Genomic DNA, 18,817 nt, shown 5'->3' with positions numbered 1-18,817 from the left:
GGAAGAAAACCTGTTGCAGTCTGCAAAAGACCTGAGACTGGGACGGAGATTTATCTTCCAACAAGACAATGATCCAAAACATAAAGCAAAATCTACAATGGAATGGTTCACAAATAAACGTATCCAGGTGTTAGAATGGCCAAGTCAAAGTCCAGACCTGAATCCCATCGAGAATCTGTGGAAAGAGCTGAAAACTGCTGTTCACAAACGCTCTCCATCCAACCTCACTGAGCTCGAGCTGTTTTGCAAGGAAGAATGGGCAAAAATTTCTGTCTCTCGATGTGCAAAACTGATAGAGACATACCCCAAGCGACTTGCAGCTGTAATCGCAGCAAAAGGTGGCGCTACAAAGTATTAACGCAAGGGGGCTGAATAATATTGCACGCCCCACTTTTCAGTTTTTTATTTCTAAAAAAAGTTTAAAATATCCAATAAATTTCGTTCCACTTCACGATTGTGTCCCACTTGTTGTTGATTCTTCACAAAAAATTACAATTTCATATCGTTATGTTTGAAGCCTGAAATGTGGCAAAAGGTTGAAAAGTTCAAGGGGGCTGAATACTTTTGCAAGGCACTGTAGTTTTCCCTTTCCTGATACCATTAGATTTTATATTTACCTGATTTAGCAAATATTCCAAAATTAAATTGTTTTAAACTGTTTAAAACGTTAATATCTTCATCTATCCTGCTCAATAAGCGTTTGCGTTACACTTCAAATAGCAATTTTAAATTTAAATTTTGTCACTATAATAGCAACGCGGAGTAGCTGGTTTGGTGAATTTCCCAGAACATGTCAGGTTGAGGAACTTGGTTTGATCCTTGCCTCCATACACCGGCTGTGAGAAATTTCATGTAACTTTTTTGTGTTCACACTGGTTTCCTCTGTAAGTTTTCCATACCTCCCAAAACACGCAGAGATGTAGTTGTCTGTTCTGGGTTGCCTCGAAATGTGAGCGTTTTTAAACATAGGTTCTGGAATTGTAAAGAAAATCTGAAACATTAATGTGCAATTCTCCGTGTGGACTCAAAGAGCCGCTGTTTATCAACAAACCTTAGAGCTCTACGATAAAGGGTAGAAAAAAAGAAAGACATTCTGCTTCGACGTTATTCACTTACACGTTGCCAAAACCATCTTCGCTGTCTTCAAAAGAGTACTGTGCATTATATGGAGCATGTTTACATTTTTTTAACATATTGCAGTTGGATGACAGTGTTATTTCTGGGAATCTTGTGAGAAAATGGCTGATGCAGTGATGTTGCAGACGGTGTTGTTTTTCATCCTCCTTTCTTCTCGCTCCGTGCTCGGACAGGTCAGCTATTCAATTTCGGAGGAAATGCCAGAAGGTTCAGTAGTTGGAAATATTGCTCAGGATTTGGGATTGGATATACAAAGACTGAAATCTGGGAAAGCTCGCATTTATACGGTGGACAGCAAGGAATATATTAATCTAAATAAAGAAAGAGGCGTGCTCGCCATTACAGAAAGGATAGATCGGGAGTCTATTTGCGCAAAAAAGACTCCATGTGCTTTACATCTTCAGATGATTCTCGAAAGCCCAATGGAACTGTTCACAATTAATGTCGAAATTACAGACATAAATGATAATGCGCCGGCTTTCCAGAAAAAAGAAATGAGGTTTGACATTAGCGAATCGGCTGTAACTCGTGCAAAATTCATGCTTGGGAGAGCTGTGGATGCAGACGTCGGTATTAATGGCTTAAAAACTTATTCTCTTAAACCGACTGATTATTTCGTTTTAGAGCTTTACAGTCAAGCAGATGGAGGTAAGAACGTAGAGATGGTGTTACAGAAAACACTTGATCGTGAAAAAGAAGGCAGAATTAATTTACTCTTAACAGCATATGATGGAGGCGATCCTTGTTTATCAGGTACTGTACAGATACATATAAGAGTGTTAGATGTAAACGATAATGCTCCAGTATTTACACAGAAAGTATATAAAACAACTGTGCTGGAAAACTCGGCAAAAGGAATAAAACTGGCGACGGTAAAAGCATCAGATGCGGACGAAGGCTCTAATAGTATAGTAACATACCACATTTCCGACACAGTAGACAGTTATGTGGCCGAAATGTTTATTTTGGATCGAAAATCTGGAGATCTATTATTAAATGGTCAGATTGACTATGAAAAAGCAAGCCATTATGAACTCGATATTCAGGCCAGCGACGAAGGTGGACTATCTGACTCGTGTAAAGTAATGATCGACGTGCTGGATATTAACGATAACATACCAGCTATCGCTATTCTCTCCATGGCAAATTCTATTTCAGAACAGTCTCCATCTGGAATAGTCGTTGCAATGATGAATGTAAATGATCCTGACAACGGGGTCAACGGTAAAATCCAGTGCATACTTAGTGAAAATATGCATTTTGCTATCACATCGCCGTCTAACAACGTGTTTAGCCTGCACACTGAACAGGAATTGGATAGGGAGAGAGAATCTGAGTACAACATTATTGTAACTTGTTTTGATGAGGGAGTTCCCTCACTCTCCAGCAGCGTTTCTCTATTTTTACACATCTCAGATGAAAATGATAACGCCCCTGTGTTTGAAAGAAATAATTACGAGGCCTATGTGGTAGAGAACAACACACCAGGTCTCTCTATATTCACAGTAAAGGCAAATGACGCCGATTCCAAACAAAATTCCCGCGTTTCTTATATATTAGAAGATGGCTTTGTAAATGGAATCCCGGTGGCATCATATGTGTCAGTCAGTGCTGATAGTGGAGTCATTAATGCTGTGCGATCTTTTGACTACGAGCAGTTAAAATACTTCAATTTCCGCGTAAAAGCGCAGGACGGAGGCTCCCCTGCACTCAGTAGTAATGTAACAGTAAAAGTTATAATCCAAGACAAGAATGACAACGCTCCTCAGGTTCTCTACCCAGTACAGACTAGTGGCTCACCAGTGGCTGAGATTGTTCCTCGTTCAGCAGAAGTTGGCTATCTTGTTACTAAAGTTGTTGCTGTCGATGTGGACTCTGGACAGAATGCCTGGCTCTCCTACAAACTCCAGAAAGCATCAGACAGGGCGCTGTTTGAAATAGGACCACAGAATGGAGAGATGCGAACTGTGCGCCAGGTCACTGATAAAGATGCTGTGAAACAGAAGCTTACTGTAGTTGTGGAAGATAACGGACAGCCATCTCGCTCAGCTATAGTTACCGTTAATGTAGCTGTAGCGGACAGTTTTCCTGAAGTCCTTTCAGAATTTACAGACTTTACGCACGGCAAAGAATACAATGATGACCTGACGTTTTATTTAGTTTTAGCACTGGCTGCTGTTTCTTTTCTATTTATTTTAACGGTAGTAGTTATAATATCATTAAGGATCTACAGATGGAGGCAATCGCGCATCTTCTATCAGTCCAATCTCCCCGTCATTCCGTACTATCCATCTGGTTACGCAGATACAGGAGTTACTAAAACTCTTCCTCACATGTACAATTATGATGTTTGCATGACGTCTGACAGGATAAGCGGTGGCTGTAAATATTCTACTCTTGGTGGACAAAGTGTTTTAGTGGTGGACCCAGGTTTTACGGAAACTATCGAACGTGCCAAAAAAGAAACAAATCTGTTGGAGGATTGTGATTCTCCGGATATGGTAAGAGTCTTTAATTGTATTTACATTTGCTGTATTTAACAGTTATAACTGAATGCAGTTTGAGCAATTAACATTTAAAGACTTTTTGCTCAGGGTCCCGATAAGGGCAACTTGGCGGTGGTGGGGTCTTAATAGGCAACCTTGTGATTTCTAGTCCAATACCTTAAACGCTGAGCTACGAATTCTTACAATAACTTATAAACTTGAAGCATTGCGTTATAATGGCATGAATGGTCTGCTATTTTTTTTATCAGAATTACATGCCCTCATCAACACCCTTCAGTTTATCGTTTTAAAATTAGACATTTATCTACTAAAAACACACGAAATTTTAACCGGTAACAACCTGTATATACTAAATCATACTGCTTATACTAGCTTTGGAGCTTAATGTATACATGTGGGAATGCTTTGTCTTTTATTACCTGTATTTCTATACTTTATTATTTAGAACAATCCTCATTAGGCTTTAAGACAATCCAACGTTTTATTTTCAGGACAACTTACAGTCATGTTATATAGGCTGCTTTTTCATTTATTTAATTAGATAGTCATACATTTATGTTATTTACCTTTGTTAAACCTCTACTGTTGGTCGACATTCACCTATTGAATTATTTGATAATTAACAAACATATCACTGTACGTATTGTCTTTTAACTATGTGTCTTTGTGACGTCTTCGCATTGTCCATAAGACTTCTTTGGTGCTATTTTGAAACATTTTACTAGAAAAATGCAAAAGCTGTCTATTCATATCAGACTATCCACCTATTCATGCATGGTTTGTCTAAGTTTTAAAAGACAAACAGTTGCTTACGCACATAAAGCCTCTGTATTTGAAAACTTGCCAAATGGTTTCAAACTAAGAACTGTGACAGCCTTATCTAATGGGTTTAAGTGCAACTTAAACATTTAACATTTAATTAGTGAAAATGATACATATCCACCCTAAAAACGAAAAAAGCATAAGCACGAAAATCTGTAGCCAGTGACATTTAGTTTTCCCTTTCCTGATGACATTAGATTTTAGATTTACCTGAGTAGGCAAATATTCCAAAATTGTATTGTTTTAAACTGTTTAAAACGTTAATATCTGCATCTATCCTGCTCATTAAGCGTTTGAGTTACACTTCAAATATCAACTTTGAATTTTAAGTTTGTAACTATAATAGCAACGCGGAGTAGCTGGTTTAGTGAATTTCCCAGAACATGTCAGGTTTTGAGGACCTCGGTTTGATCTTGCCTTCATACACTGGCTGTGAGGAATTCCATATAACTTTTCTGTTTTCACACTGGTTTCCTCTGTAAGTTTTCCATACCTCCCAAAACACGCAGAGATGTCTGTTCTGGGTTGCCTCATAGTGTGAGTGTCTTTTAAACATATTTCTAGAATTGTAAAAAAAAAAAATCTGAAACGTTAATGTGTAATTCTCCATGTGGACTCAAAGAGCCGCTGTTTATCAACAAACCTTAGAGCTTTACCATAAAGGGTAGAAAAAGAGAAAGACATTCTGCTTCGACGTTATAAACCATCTTTGCCGTCTTCAAAAGAGTACTGTGCATTATATGGAGTATGTTTACATATTTTTAACATATTGTAGTTGGACGACAATGTTATTTTTGGAAATCGTGTGAGAAAATGGCTGATGCAGTGATGTTGCAGACGGTGTTGTTTTTCATCCTCCTTTCTTCTCGCTTTGTGCTCGGACAGGTCAGCTATTCAATTCCGGAGGAAATGCCGAAAGATTCATTGGTTGGAAATATTGCTCAGGATTTGGGTTTGGATGTAAAAAGACTGATATCTGGAAAAGCTCGTATTCATACAATGGACAACAAGGAATACGTAGAACTGAACAAAGACAGAGGTGTGCTTCTTATTAAAGAGAAAATAGACCGCGAGTCTCTTTGCGCAAAGAAGAGTCCCTGTGCTTTACATCTTCAAATGATACTCGAGAGCCCTATGGAACTGTACACGATTACTGTAGAAATTACCGACATAAATGACAACGTCCCATTTTTCGAAAGGGATGAAATTAGAATTGAAATAAGTGAATCGGCTGTAACCGGAGCCAGATTCGTGTTAGAAAGCGCAATCGATGCGGACGTCGGTACAAATGGGCTACAGAGCTACTCGCTTAAACCGACAGATAATTTTGTTTTAGAGTTGCAGAACTATGCAGATGGTGGTAAAAGCGTAGAAATTATTTTACAAAAGTCCCTTGATAGAGAGAATCAAGGTCACTTAACTTTGTTATTAACAGCGATGGATGGAGGTGAACCAGTGCTGTCTGGTACTGTACAGATACACATTATTGTGCTAGATGTTAATGATAACGCTCCTGTTTTTACGCAGAAAATATATAAAGCCTCTGTATTTGAAAACTTGCCAAATAATTTCAAATTAATAACTGTAAGCGCATCTGATGCCGATCAAGGACCAAACGGACAGGTAACCTACTACATTACAAACACAGATCAAAGTGTAAAAGATATATTTATTATCGATCAAAATAGTGGCGAAATATCATTATGCGGAGCGATTGACTATGAAAAGTCAGGCTATTATCAAATTAATATTCAAGCCAGAGACCAAGGTGGACTTTCAGACTCCTGTAAAGTTAATATTGATGTGCTAGATATAAATGACAATACACCAGTTATTGCTGTTCTTTCTATGTCCACTTTTATATCAGAAAAATCTCCTTCAGGAACCGTAGTTGCAATGATGAACGTTAATGACGCGGACTCAGAGGCAAATGGGCAGGTCCATTGCACTGTTAGCGATAATATTCCCTTTTCTATTAAATCCGTATCAAACAACGTTTTCAGTTTACTAACAGAACATGAATTAGATAGAGAAACGGACTCTGAGTACAACATCAGTCTAACATGTTCTGATCAAGGAATTCCGTCACTCTCCAGCAGCGTTAATCTCCGTTTACACATTTCAGATGTGAATGATAACCCACCTGTATTTGAAATAAAAAAGTACGAAGCTTATGTGGTCGAGAACAACACTCCAGATCTCTCTGTATTCACAGTGAAAGCAGTTGACGCCGACTCAAACCAGAATGCGCGCGTTTCTTATATATTAGAAGATAGTACAGTAAATGGAGTTCCGGTGTCATCATATGTGTCAGTCAGTGCTGATAGTGGAATTGTTAATGCTGTGCGGTCTTTCGACTACGAGCAGTTGAAATACTTCCATTTCCGCGTAAAATCGCAGGACGGAGGCTCCCCTCCACTCAGTAGTAATGTGACAGTAAAAGTTATAATCCAAGATCAGAATGACAACGCTCCTCAGATTCTATACCCGGTACAGACTGGTGTCTCACCAGTGGCTGAGATTGTTCCTCGTTCAGCAGATGTTGGTTATCTTGTGACTAAAGTGGTAGCTGTCGATGTTGACTCTGGACAGAATGCCTGGCTCTCCTACAAGCTCCAGAAAACATCAGACAGGGCGCTGTTTGAAGTGGAACCACAAAATGGAGAGATACGGACTGTGCGCCAGGTCACCGATAAAGATGCCGTGAAACAGAAGCTCACTGTAGTTGTGGAGGATAACGGACAGCCATCTCGCTCAGCTGTAGTCAACATCAATGTAGCTGTAGCGGACAGTTTCCCTGAAGTGCTCTCGGAATTCTCGGATTTTACGCACGGCAAAGAATATAATGATGACCTGACGTTTTATTTAGTTTTAGCACTGGCTGCTGTTTCTTTTTTATTTATCGCAACTGTAGTAGTTATAATATCAGTGAAGATCTACAGGTGGAGACAATCGCGCATTTTCTATCAGTCCAATTTGCCCGTTATTCCGTACTATCCACCTGGTTATGCAGACACTGGAACTCTGCATCACATGTATAATTATGATGTCTGTATGACATCCGGCTCAAGAAAAAGTGACTGTAAGTACTCAACACTTGGTGGGAAAAGTGTTTTGCTGTTGGATCAGAGTTTAACAGAAACGATGCAACGTGAAATAAAACCTTCAGATTCTCCTGAATTGGTAAGCCATTTTTTAAAACACTTTTCTCTTTTAGAATGTCTCAAATGCATAGGAACAGTATACGCCCATGCGTGATTTTTATTGCAATGTTTTAAGTAAGTGTTCACATCGTCTTTCCAATTTGTATACAAAAGTACAGGGTGAATTTTGTTAGAAACATTTGCTATGGACAGCACACAACCAATTTGTCTAATATGTCTTAAATTAAGACCTTGTTGAAGTACTTACAAAATAATGTCGTGCTGGAGCCAATTTGCCTATACAGCATTGATTTTAAGAAACGCGGTCGTGAGTGCGTGCGTGCGTGTGTGTGTGTGTGTGTGTTTTCAAAAGCATTACATTTTTGAAATGTCATATTTTGTTCCATATAGTATCAGAAATATAACAATTAAGCGGTTATTGCTAAAACAGTTTGTGAAGAAAGCTAATTATGATATTATTTGATAAAATACCAGTGCACAATTTTCAAACCACTTTCATCTCAGTCCAAATCACTTTCATCTCAGAAAGGTGCGGCATGGTGGCTTAGTGGGTAGCACTGTTGCCTCACAGCAAGAAGGCCCTAGGTTCGATCCCCAGGTGGGGCGGTCCAGGTCTTCTCTTTGTGGAGTTTGCATGTTCTCCCCGTGTCCGCGTGAGTTTCCTCCGGGTACTTCAGTTTCATCCCACAGTCCAAAAAACATGCAAGTGAGGTTAACTGGAAATACAAAATTGTCCGTGACTGTGTTTTGACATTAAACTTGTGAACTGATTCATCTTGTGTGTATTGAGAATGTAACCAGTGTGTCAAACATACGTTAAAAATCCTAATAAATAAATAAATTAACAAATAAATACATCTCAAGAAATACACAAGCATACTGGATTTTTTTTTTTTACTGAAAATACTATTGTCATACATTAAACTTTTTCGTATGAAATATGCAGCTACATTTGATGCGCACAGCTTAATTTTGAAAATTCTAATTAAAATTTCAGTGCTTGATGCAGAGTTCGTGATAAACTTAAAGTGTAATTCTTAGTCTTGACTCAGAGGGCCGCTGTTTATCAAGGAAAGTACTCAAGTAAGCGTTCTTTTCAGCACAATTCCCATATCCACCAAGACACAGAATGGCTTTTTAGTCAGACCTTCACGATGTCGGTCGATGGTTTTTATCCTCTTTTCAAAGGACGAAGTGCAGATTACGTTAAGGACGTTAAGGGATTTTAAGGATATTACAACTTGATGTCGCTGTGAGTTTTAAGAATATTCGGTGCCACTGTAAAAATGGCAGATGCATTTATGATGCAGACTGCATTGTTTGTCATCCTTCTTTTTACTTGCTCCGTGATCGGACAGGTCAGTTACTCCATTCCGGAGGAAATGCCGAAAGGTTCAGTCGTTGGAAATATTGCTCAGGACCTGGATATGGATGTAAAAAGACTGAAATCTGGGAAGGCGCAAGTATTTTCTGGGGATAGCACGGAATATATCGAGCTGAACAAAGAGAGAGGAGTGCTACTCATAAAAGAGAAAATAGATCGGGAGTCTCTGTGTGCTAAAACGACACCCTGCGCTTTGCATCTACAAATGATACTCGAGAGCCCGATGGAATTATACACAATTACCGTCGAAATCAGGGATATAAACGATAATGCTCCGTATTTCAAAACAGATGAAGTTAAAATTGACATAAGTGAGGCGGCTGTAACAGGAGCCAGATTCATGTTAGAAAGGGCAATAGATGCGGACGTCGGTACCAATGGTATTCAAAGCTATTCACTTAAACCGACAGATCATTTTGTTTTAGACCAGAAAAAACACATAGGTGTTGGCAAAAACGTAGAAATTATTTTAGAAAAACCTCTTGATAGAGAAAAACAAAAACAGTTTACTTTATTATTGACATCAATGGATGGTGGTGAACCGGTATTGTCTGGCACTGTACAGATATATGTAACAGTACTGGATTTTAATGATAACGCCCCGGTTTTTACAAAGAAAGTTTACAAAGCCACCGTAACAGAAAACTCCCCAAAGGGGACTAAATTGGCAGCCGTCAGTGCAACCGATGCTGATGAAGGGAAAAACGGCCAGGTCACCTATCATATTACAAATATAGAAGAGGAGGATATATTTATTATAAATTCTCATAATGGAGAAATAACACTAAATAGTCAAATAGACTATGAAAAAACGAGCCATTTTGAGCTTGATATACAGGCCAAAGATCACGGAGGACTTTCTGATTCATGTAAGCTATATATTGAAGTATTGGATGTAAACGATAATAAACCAGCCATCACCTTTCTTTCTAAGTCAAGTTCTATATCTGAAGAATCACCAATTGGCACAGTTATTGCAATGATGAAAGTGAATGATCCGGACTCGGGTGCAAATGGCAAAGTTAACTGCATTCTTGGTGAAAATTTTCCTTTTACAATCACATCCTTGTCCAATAATTTATTTAGCTTACACACAGATCAGGATTTAGATAGAGAGAAAAACGCTGAATACAACATCACTGTTAACTGTTCTGATGAGGGAGTTCCCTCACTCTCCAGCAGCGCCTCCCTTCGTTTACGCATACTTGATGTAAATGATAACGCTCCTGTATTTGAGAAAAATAATTACGAGGCCTATGTGGTCGAGAACAACACACCAGGTCTTTCTATATTCACAGTGAAGGCAGGTGACGCCGACTTCAGCCATAATGCCCGCGTTTCTTACATTTTGGAAGATATCTCTGTAAATGGAGTTCCAGTATCCTCATATGTGTCAGTCAGTGTTGATAGTGGAGTAATTAATGCTGTGCGCTCTTTCGACTACGAGCAGTTAAAGGATTTCCATTTCCGTGTAAAAGCGCAGGACGGAGGCTCCCCTCCACTCAGTAGTAACGTGACAGTAAAAGTTATAATCCAAGATCAGAATGACAACGCTCCTCAGGTTCTATATCCAGTACAGACTGGAGGCTCACCAGTGGCTGAGATTGTACCTCGTTCAGCAGATGTTGGTTATCTTGTGACTAAAGTTGTAGCTGTCGATGTGGACTCCGGACAGAATGCCTGGCTCTCCTACAAACTCCAGAAAGCATCAGACAGGGTGCTGTTTGAAGTAGGACCACATAATGGAGAGATACGGACTGTGCGCCAGGTCACTGATAAAGATGCTGTGAAACAGAAGCTCACTGTTGTTGTGGAGGATAACGGACAGCCATCTCGCTCAGCTATAGTTAACATTAATGTAGCTGTAGCTGACAGTTTTCCTGAAGCTCTCTCTGAATTTACGGATTTTACTCAAGGCAAAGAATATAATGATGACCTGACGTTTTATTTAGTTTTAGCACTGGCCGCTGTGTCTTTTCTTTTTATCACAACTGTAGTAGTTATAATATCAGTAAAGATCTACAGATGGAGGCAATCGCGCGTCTTCTATCAGTCCAATCTTCCTGTTATTCCGTACTATGCACCTGGTTATGCAGATACTGGAACTCTGCCGCACATGTATAATTATGATGTCTGTATGCCGACTGACTCGAGAAAAAGTGACTGTAAGTACTCGACACTTGGTGGGAAAAGTGTTTTACTGTTGGATCAGAGTTTCACAGAATCGATGCAACGTGAAATAAAACAAAATAGTCTTCTGGAACCCGCCGATTCTCCGGAATTGGTAAGAATTTTTAAAAATAAATTTTTTATCTATGTTTTTGAATCATTCAAACTGATTAAAATGCATAGGTATAAAGTAGCATTTCTCAATGTATGATTTTTGCAATGTATTGAGTAAATGTTTCCATGCTCGTCTACCCAGTTTTTATACAAAACTACACAGTTGTAACAGTAGGGGTGCGTTCAGAACCATTTGCTATTGACAGCACCAGACAAATTTCTCTTGATTGTCATAAATGAAGACCTTGTCAAAGTACTTACAAAACAATGTCATGCAGGCGCCAGTTTGTTGCATGCATATGTGTGTGGGGAAAGGGGTGTATGTTATATACATAACTGTATTTGCATTCACCTGTATTGTTTTTTGGGTTTTTTTGACAATTTATTGTTGATATTCTGTAGCAGAAATTCAGTTTAGAAAACCATTATCTTTGTTAAAATGTCATATTTTGTTCTATATATTATCAGAAATTGCACATATTGGTGTTTATTGCTAAACAATTTGTGAACAAAGCTAATTTTACTAGTTTGTTAAAATACCAATACACAATTTTAAAACAAGTTCAAATCACTTGTATCTCAAGAAAGTCTTAACCCTACTAAAGATTATATTATGTTATACATTTAACTTATGCAATTATTAGCATACAATAAGCAGCAACAATTAACGTGGGCAGCTTGATTTTGAAAATTCTGATCAACATTTCATGCTCTCGGTGCCTTATTCAGACCTGGTGATTAATTTAAAGTGTAATTCTCAGTCTTGACTCAAAGGGCCGCTGTTTATCAAGGAACGTTCTGGGTTAAACGTTAATTTCAGCTAAATTTCCGCGCCCAACCAGAAAAGGGAACAGAAAGAAAGGATTTTCAGTAGGACTTACACATCATCTGGCGATGGTTTTCATTTTTTTCTTTTTAAGGAAGTATAATTTCGTTGTGGACTTTAAGGGATTTTAAGAATATTAAAAACTTGTATTTTTTATATCAGTGCCGCTGTAAAAATGGCAGATGCATTTATGATGCAGACTGCATTGTTTGCCATCCTTCTTTTTACTTGCTCCGTGATCGGACAGGTCAGTTACTCCATTCCGGAGGAAATGCCGAAAGGTTCAGTCGTTGGAAATATTGCTCAGGACCTGGATATGGATGTAAAAAGACTGAAATCTGGGAAGGCGCAAGTATTTTCTGGGGATAGCACGGAATATATCGAGCTGAACAAAGAGAGAGGAGTGCTACTCATAAAAGAGAAAATAGATCGGGAGTCTCTGTGTGCTAAAACGACACCCTGCGCTTTGCATCTACAAATGATACTCGAGAGCCCGATGGAATTATACACAATTACCGTCGAAATCAGGGATATAAACGATAATGCTCCGTATTTCAAAACAGATGAAGTTAAAATTGAGATAAGTGAGGCGGCTGTAACAGGAGCCAGATTCATGTTAGAAAGGGCAATAGATGCGGACGTCGGTACCAATGGTCTTCAAAGCTATTCACTTAAACCGACAGATCATTTTGTTTTAGAACAGAAGAACCATGTAGGTGGTGGCAAAAACGTGGAAATGGTTTTACAAAAAGCCCTAGATAGAGAAAAGCAAGAACAGTTCACTTTGTTGTTAACAGCAATGGATGGTGGAGATCCAGTGCTGTCTGGCACGATACAGATACATGTAACAATAGTGGATGTTAATGATAATGCTCCGGTATTTGCACAGAAAGTTTACAGAGCCACCGTAACCGAAAACTCCCCAAGGGGTAGCGAATTGGCAACTGTCAGTGCATTTGATGCTGATGTAGGAACAAACAAGGAAATCACCTATCACATTTCAAACATAGAAGAGGATGATATATTCATTATAAACACTTATAATGGAAAAATAACTTTAAATGGACAAATGGATTATGAAAAAACAATCCACTATGAGCTTGATATACAGGCCAAAGATCGAGGCGGACTTTCTGGGTCATGTAAACTATATATTGAAGTCTTGGACGTAAACGATAATAAACCAGCCATCACCTTTCTTTCTAAGTCTAGTTCTATATCTGAAGAATCGCCTGTTGGTACAGTTATTGCAATGATGAAAGTGAATGATCCCGACTCAGGTGCAAATGGCAAAGTTAACTGCATTCTTGGTGAAAATATTCCGTTTACGATCACATCCCCGTCCAACAATTTATTTAGCTTACACACAGATCAGGAATTAGATAGAGAGAAAAATACTGAGTACAACATAACTGTAAATTGTTCTGATGAGGGAGTTCCCTCACTTTCCAGCAGCGCCTCCATTCGTTTACACATACTTGATGTAAATGATAACGCTCCTGTATTTGAGAAAAATAATTACGAGGCCTATGTGGTCGAGAACAACACACCAGGTCTTTCTATATTCACAGTGAAGGCAGGTGACGCCGACTTCAGCCATAATGCCCGCGTTTCCTACATTTTGGAAGATAGAACTGTAAATGGGGTTCCTGTATCCTCATATGTGTCAGTAAGTGCTGATAGTGGAGTAATTAATGCTGTGCGTTCTTTCGACTACGAGCAGTTAAAAGACTTCCATTTCCGCGTAAAAGCGCAGGACGGAGGCTCCCCTCCACTCAGTAGTAACGTGACCGTAAGAGTTATGATCCAAGATCAGAATGACAACGCTCCTCAGGTTCTCTACCCAGTACAGACTGGAGGCTCACCGGTGGCTGAGATTGTACCTCGTTCAGCAGATGTTGGATATCTTGTGACTAAAGTGGTAGCTGTCGATGTGGACTCTGGACAGAATTCCTGGCTCTCCTACAAATTCCAGAAAGCATCAGACAGGGCGCTGTTTGAAGTAGGACCACAGAATGGAGAGATACGGACTGTGCGCCAGGTCACCGATAAAGATGCTGTGAAACAGAAGCTCGCTGTAGTTGTGGAAGATAACGGACAGCCATCTCGCTCAGTTGTAGTCAACATCAATGTAGCTGTAGCTGACAGTTTCCCTGAAGTGCTCTCGGAATTTACGGATTTCACGCAAGGCAAAGAATTTAATGATGACCTGACGTTTTATTTAGTTTTAGCACTGGCTGCTGTTTCTTTTTTATTCATCACAACTGTAGTAGTTATAATATCAGTGAAGATCTACAGGTGGAGACAGTCGCAGATTTTCTATCAGTCAAATCTCCCTGTTATTCCGTACTATCCACCTGGTTACACAGATACAGGAGTTACTGGAACTCTTCCTCACATGTATAATTACGATGTTTGTATGACGACTGACTCGAGAAAGAGTGACTTCGAATACTCTTCACTTGGAAAAAAAAGTGTTTTAATTTTGGATCAGAATTTTACAAATTCAATGCATCCTGAAGTAAGACAAAACACGCTCCTGAAACTTCCTGATTCCACTGAATTGGTAAGACCTAGTTAAAATACATTTCCATTGTATTATTATGTAATTGCAGTACAAAATGGTATATGTCATTTTTTTGTATTGCGTTTAGTAAATGTTCGCCTGATCATCTACCCAGTTTATTTTACACTAAAACTAAACCGCTAAAATGCTATAGACAGCATGTATCCTCTGGGTATTTTGTCCTAATTTAAAGACCTTATCAGACTGGTTACAATGCCTATGCAGCACTAACTTTCAGAAAAACACACACAAGCCTAGTATTGCATGATTTATCTCCCTGGTATTGCATAAGTATTTGCCCGTTTTACTCATAATTGAGAACACCATTAATCCTGACCAAATCCCCAACTCCATTTGCTGAAATTCAGCCCCAGACTTACAAGAAACCTTCACCATGCTTTACTGTTGCTTGCATACATTCATTATGGTACTGCTCTTAGGCCCTTCAGCAAACAAACTGCCTTTCTGTTACAGCAACATATTTGAAATATTGAGCACCTGCTGCCATTTTCTGCACCTCAGTTCCTATTTGTGTGCATAGTTGTGTTGTTTGGCCTTGTCTACAAGTTGAAGTTATGACTTTTTGGCCACAGTTCTTCCATAGAGAGCAATTCTGGTCAGACTTCTCTAAACAGTAGATGGATTTACGTGTTACTTCACACAATTTTACTACCTTTTCATATAAGTCAAACACTCAGTCCTCATTTATTGTTTGATTGGATGACTTTTGGATGACTGCTATACATTTGTGAAGTTACATACAAAGCAGCAGGCATTAACTGGAAACAAATTGTTTATTCCAAAACCTAAACAGTTCAAACAGCTTATACTTACGTTTAAACCCAAATTAAAAATATGAATTGCATTGTGACATGATCAGCTGTAAAATGCTTCAGTCTATCCAACTATCAATCAATCTGTCTATCTTTTATTTTTGTTATTTATACTGTACGATAGTAGTTTAAAACTGATAAACCTACACATTCGACAGGAATTATGATTTTTTTTTTTTTTTGCGAGCATATTATTGTTTTATTACAATTGATGTAATTCTCAAATCTGTCTCAGAGGGCCGCTGTTTGTTAACAAACCTTTGAGTTCGGTCATTTACATCTGATACCCTCCCAAAGAGGGCAACAATGATAGTCCGTGGTTTTTCTATGATTAGACTGCAGATGTAATGCTGAACGTTTACTTTGTTTGAGTATAATAAAACTGGATGATAATATATATTGGAGTCTTCAGTACCGCATAGGAAATTACAGGTACCGCGATGTTACAGACAATTTTCTTTTTCATCTTTCTTTCTTCTGGCTCCGTGTTCGGACAAGTCAGTTATTCCATTTCGGAGGAAATGTCGGAAGGATCAGTGGTTGGAAATATTGCTCAGGATTTGGGTTTGAATGTAAAAAGACTGAAAGCGGGAAAAGCACGAATGTATGCAGTGGACAGCAAGGAATTTATTGAGCTGAACAAAGACAAAGGTGTGCTTCTCATCAAAGAAAAAATAGACAGAGAGTCTCTTTGCGGAAAAAAGACGCCCTGCGCTTTAGATCTTCAAATGATTCTTGAAAACCCAATTGAACGGTATACAGTTACCGTCGAAATCATCGATATAAACGACAATGCTCCACTCTTTCAGGCGAAAGAGTTTAGGTTTGAAATTAATGAGGCAACTGTGACAGGAGCTAGATTCATGTTAGACAAAGCCATAGATGCGGATGTCGGTTCTAATGACCTACAAAGCTACTCTCTCAAACCGACAGATCATTTTGTTTTAGAACTAAAAAAACACACAGGTGGCAAAAACGTAGAAATTGTTTTACAAAAACCCCTTGATAGAGAAAAGCAAGAACGTTTCACTTTATTTTTAACAGCAATAGATGGGGGGGATCCAGCTTTGTCTGGTACAGTACAGATCCACGTTACTGTGCTGGATGCTAATGATAACTCTCCTGTTTTTATTCAAAAGGTGTATAAAGCATCGGTGGTAGAAAACGCACCGAAAGGCTTCGAGGTAGTAACTGTGAGTGCATCTGATGCAGATGAAGGTTCAAACAAGCAGTTAACTTACATTATTTTGAACGGAGAAAAAGATGTAAAAGATATATTTGCTATAAATCCTAGTAATGGAGAAATTACATTAAATGGCGTTCTTGACTATGAAACGACAAATACATACGAACTTGACGTTCAAGCCAGGGACCAAGGGGGGCTCACAGATTCGTGTAAGATTATTATTAACGTGTTAGACATAAATGATAATAAACCATCCATCACAATTCTTTCTATGTCTACTTCAATATCAGAAGAATCCGCTGCTGGCACCGTAGTTGCAATAATGAACGTAGGTGATCCAGATGCAGGTGCAAATGGACAAGTTCAGTGTAGTATTAGTGAAAACGTACACTTTGCTATTACATCACCGTCGAAAAACTTCTTCAGTTTGCACACGGAACAAAAACTGGATAGAGAGAGGGATCCTGAGTACAACATCACAGTGACTTGTACTGATGAGGGCGATCCATCACTCTCCAGCACCGCTTCTCTCCGTTTACACATATCAGATGTAAATGATAATGCTCCTTTATTTGAAAGAAGTAATTACGAGGCCTATGTAGTCGAGAACAACACACCAGGACTCTCAATATTTACCGTGAAAGCCAGTGACGCCGACTCCAACCAGAATGCCCACATTTCTTATATTTTAGAAGATAGCACTGTGAATGGAAATCCTGTGTCATCATTTGTGTCAGTCAGTGGCGAAAGTGGAGTCATAACATCTGTGCGATCACTTGACTACGAGCAGTTAAAATACTTCAAATTTCGCGTAAAAGCGCAGGACGGAGGCTCCCCTCCACTTAGCAGCAACGTGACAGTAAAAATTATAATCCAAGACCAGAATGATAATGTTCCTCAGGTTCTCTACCCGGTACAGGCTGGTGGCTCAACAGTGACTGAGATTGTTCCTCGTTCAGCAGATGTTGGATATCTTGTGACTAAGATTGTTGCTGTCGATGTGGACTCTGGACAGAATGCCTGGCTCTCCTACAAACTCCAAAAAACATCAGACAAGGCGCTGTTTGAAGTGGGGCCACAAAATGGAGAGATTCGAATTGTGCGCCAGGTGACTGATAAAGATAATCTGAGACAAAAGCTCATTGTAGTCGTGGAGGATAACGGACAGCCATCTCGTTCATCTTTAGCTACCATAAATGTAGCTTTAGCTGACAATTTTCCTGAAGTGCTTTCAGAATTCAATAATATTATGCACGGCAACAAATATAATGATGACCTGACGTTTTATTTAGTTTTAGCACTGGCTGCTGTTTCCTTTCTGTTTATCACAACTGTAGTAGTTATAATATCAGTAAAAATCTATAGGTGGAGACAATCGCGCATCTTTTGCCAGTCCAATCTCCCAGTTATTCCGTACTATCAACCCGGTTACGCAGATACTGGAACTCTGCCTAACATGTATAGTTATGGTGTTTGTATGACGACTGACTCGAGGAAAAGTGACTGTAAATATTCTACACTAGGTGAAAAAAGTTTTTTAACGATGGACCCGAGGTTTATAGACACTTACAAGGCTGGAGAAAACAATCTTTTGGGTGACCTTGAAACTCCAGAAATGGTAAGCGTATTATATTAGACATTGTAGATTCATTAATCAGCAAATGTCAACCTGAGGTTTATTCCATCCTCTGATTGGATATTGTCGTATACAGTACAGGCCAAAAGTTTGGACACACCAGCCAAAAGTTTGGACACACCTTCTCTTCAATGTTTTTTCTTGATTATTTTTATTTTCTACATTGTAGATTAATACTGAAGACATCCAAACTATGAAGAATTATGTAGTGAACCAAAAAGTGTTAAACAAACCAGAATATGTTTTATATTTTACCAACTCTACCTCTGCACAACCCAACTGATGGTCTCAAACACATTAAAAAAGCAACAAATTCCAAAAATTCACTCTAGACAAGGCACAAACATTCATTGAAAACCGTTCCAGGTGGAAACCTAATAAAGCTGGTTGAGAAAATTTCAAAGAGTGTGCAAATCTGTCATTAAAGCAAAAGATGGCTACTTTGAAGAATCTAAAATATAAAACATATGCTG

At 38.8% G+C, this 18,817-nt stretch overlaps 3 protein-coding genes across 3 annotated transcripts; all 3 read left to right on the top strand.

Annotated features, from left to right (window-relative positions):
• The first annotated feature begins 1,238 nt into the window (after positions 1 to 1,238).
• On the top strand, positions 1,239 to 3,770 carry LOC134332893 (protocadherin gamma-A11-like). Its single transcript, XM_063014727.1, has 2 exons — positions 1,239 to 3,638; positions 3,732 to 3,770. The coding sequence occupies exons 1-2, from the start codon at positions 1,239 to 1,241 to the stop codon at positions 3,768 to 3,770; spliced, it is 2,439 nt and encodes an 812-aa protein (XP_062870797.1).
• A 1,509-nt stretch (positions 3,771 to 5,279) lies between these two features.
• LOC134332892 (protocadherin gamma-A11-like) lies at positions 5,280 to 7,724 on the top strand. Its single transcript, XM_063014726.1, has one exon. It carries the CDS (start codon positions 5,280 to 5,282, stop codon positions 7,722 to 7,724), a length of 2,445 nt encoding a protein of 814 aa, XP_062870796.1.
• Positions 7,725 to 15,962: 8,238 nt separating this feature from the next.
• On the top strand, positions 15,963 to 18,774 carry LOC134332415 (protocadherin gamma-A2-like). The gene has a single exon (XM_063014055.1). It carries the CDS (start codon positions 15,963 to 15,965, stop codon positions 18,342 to 18,344), a length of 2,382 nt encoding a protein of 793 aa, XP_062870125.1. The 3' UTR covers positions 18,345 to 18,774.
• The last annotated feature ends 43 nt before the right edge of the window (positions 18,775 to 18,817 follow it).

Source organism: Trichomycterus rosablanca, chromosome 18, assembly GCF_030014385.1.
Source record: "Trichomycterus rosablanca isolate fTriRos1 chromosome 18, fTriRos1.hap1, whole genome shotgun sequence".
In the NCBI taxonomy this organism is placed as follows: Eukaryota; Metazoa; Chordata; class Actinopteri; order Siluriformes; family Trichomycteridae; genus Trichomycterus; species Trichomycterus rosablanca.
This window is presented reverse-complemented; position numbering and strand designations above follow the sequence as displayed.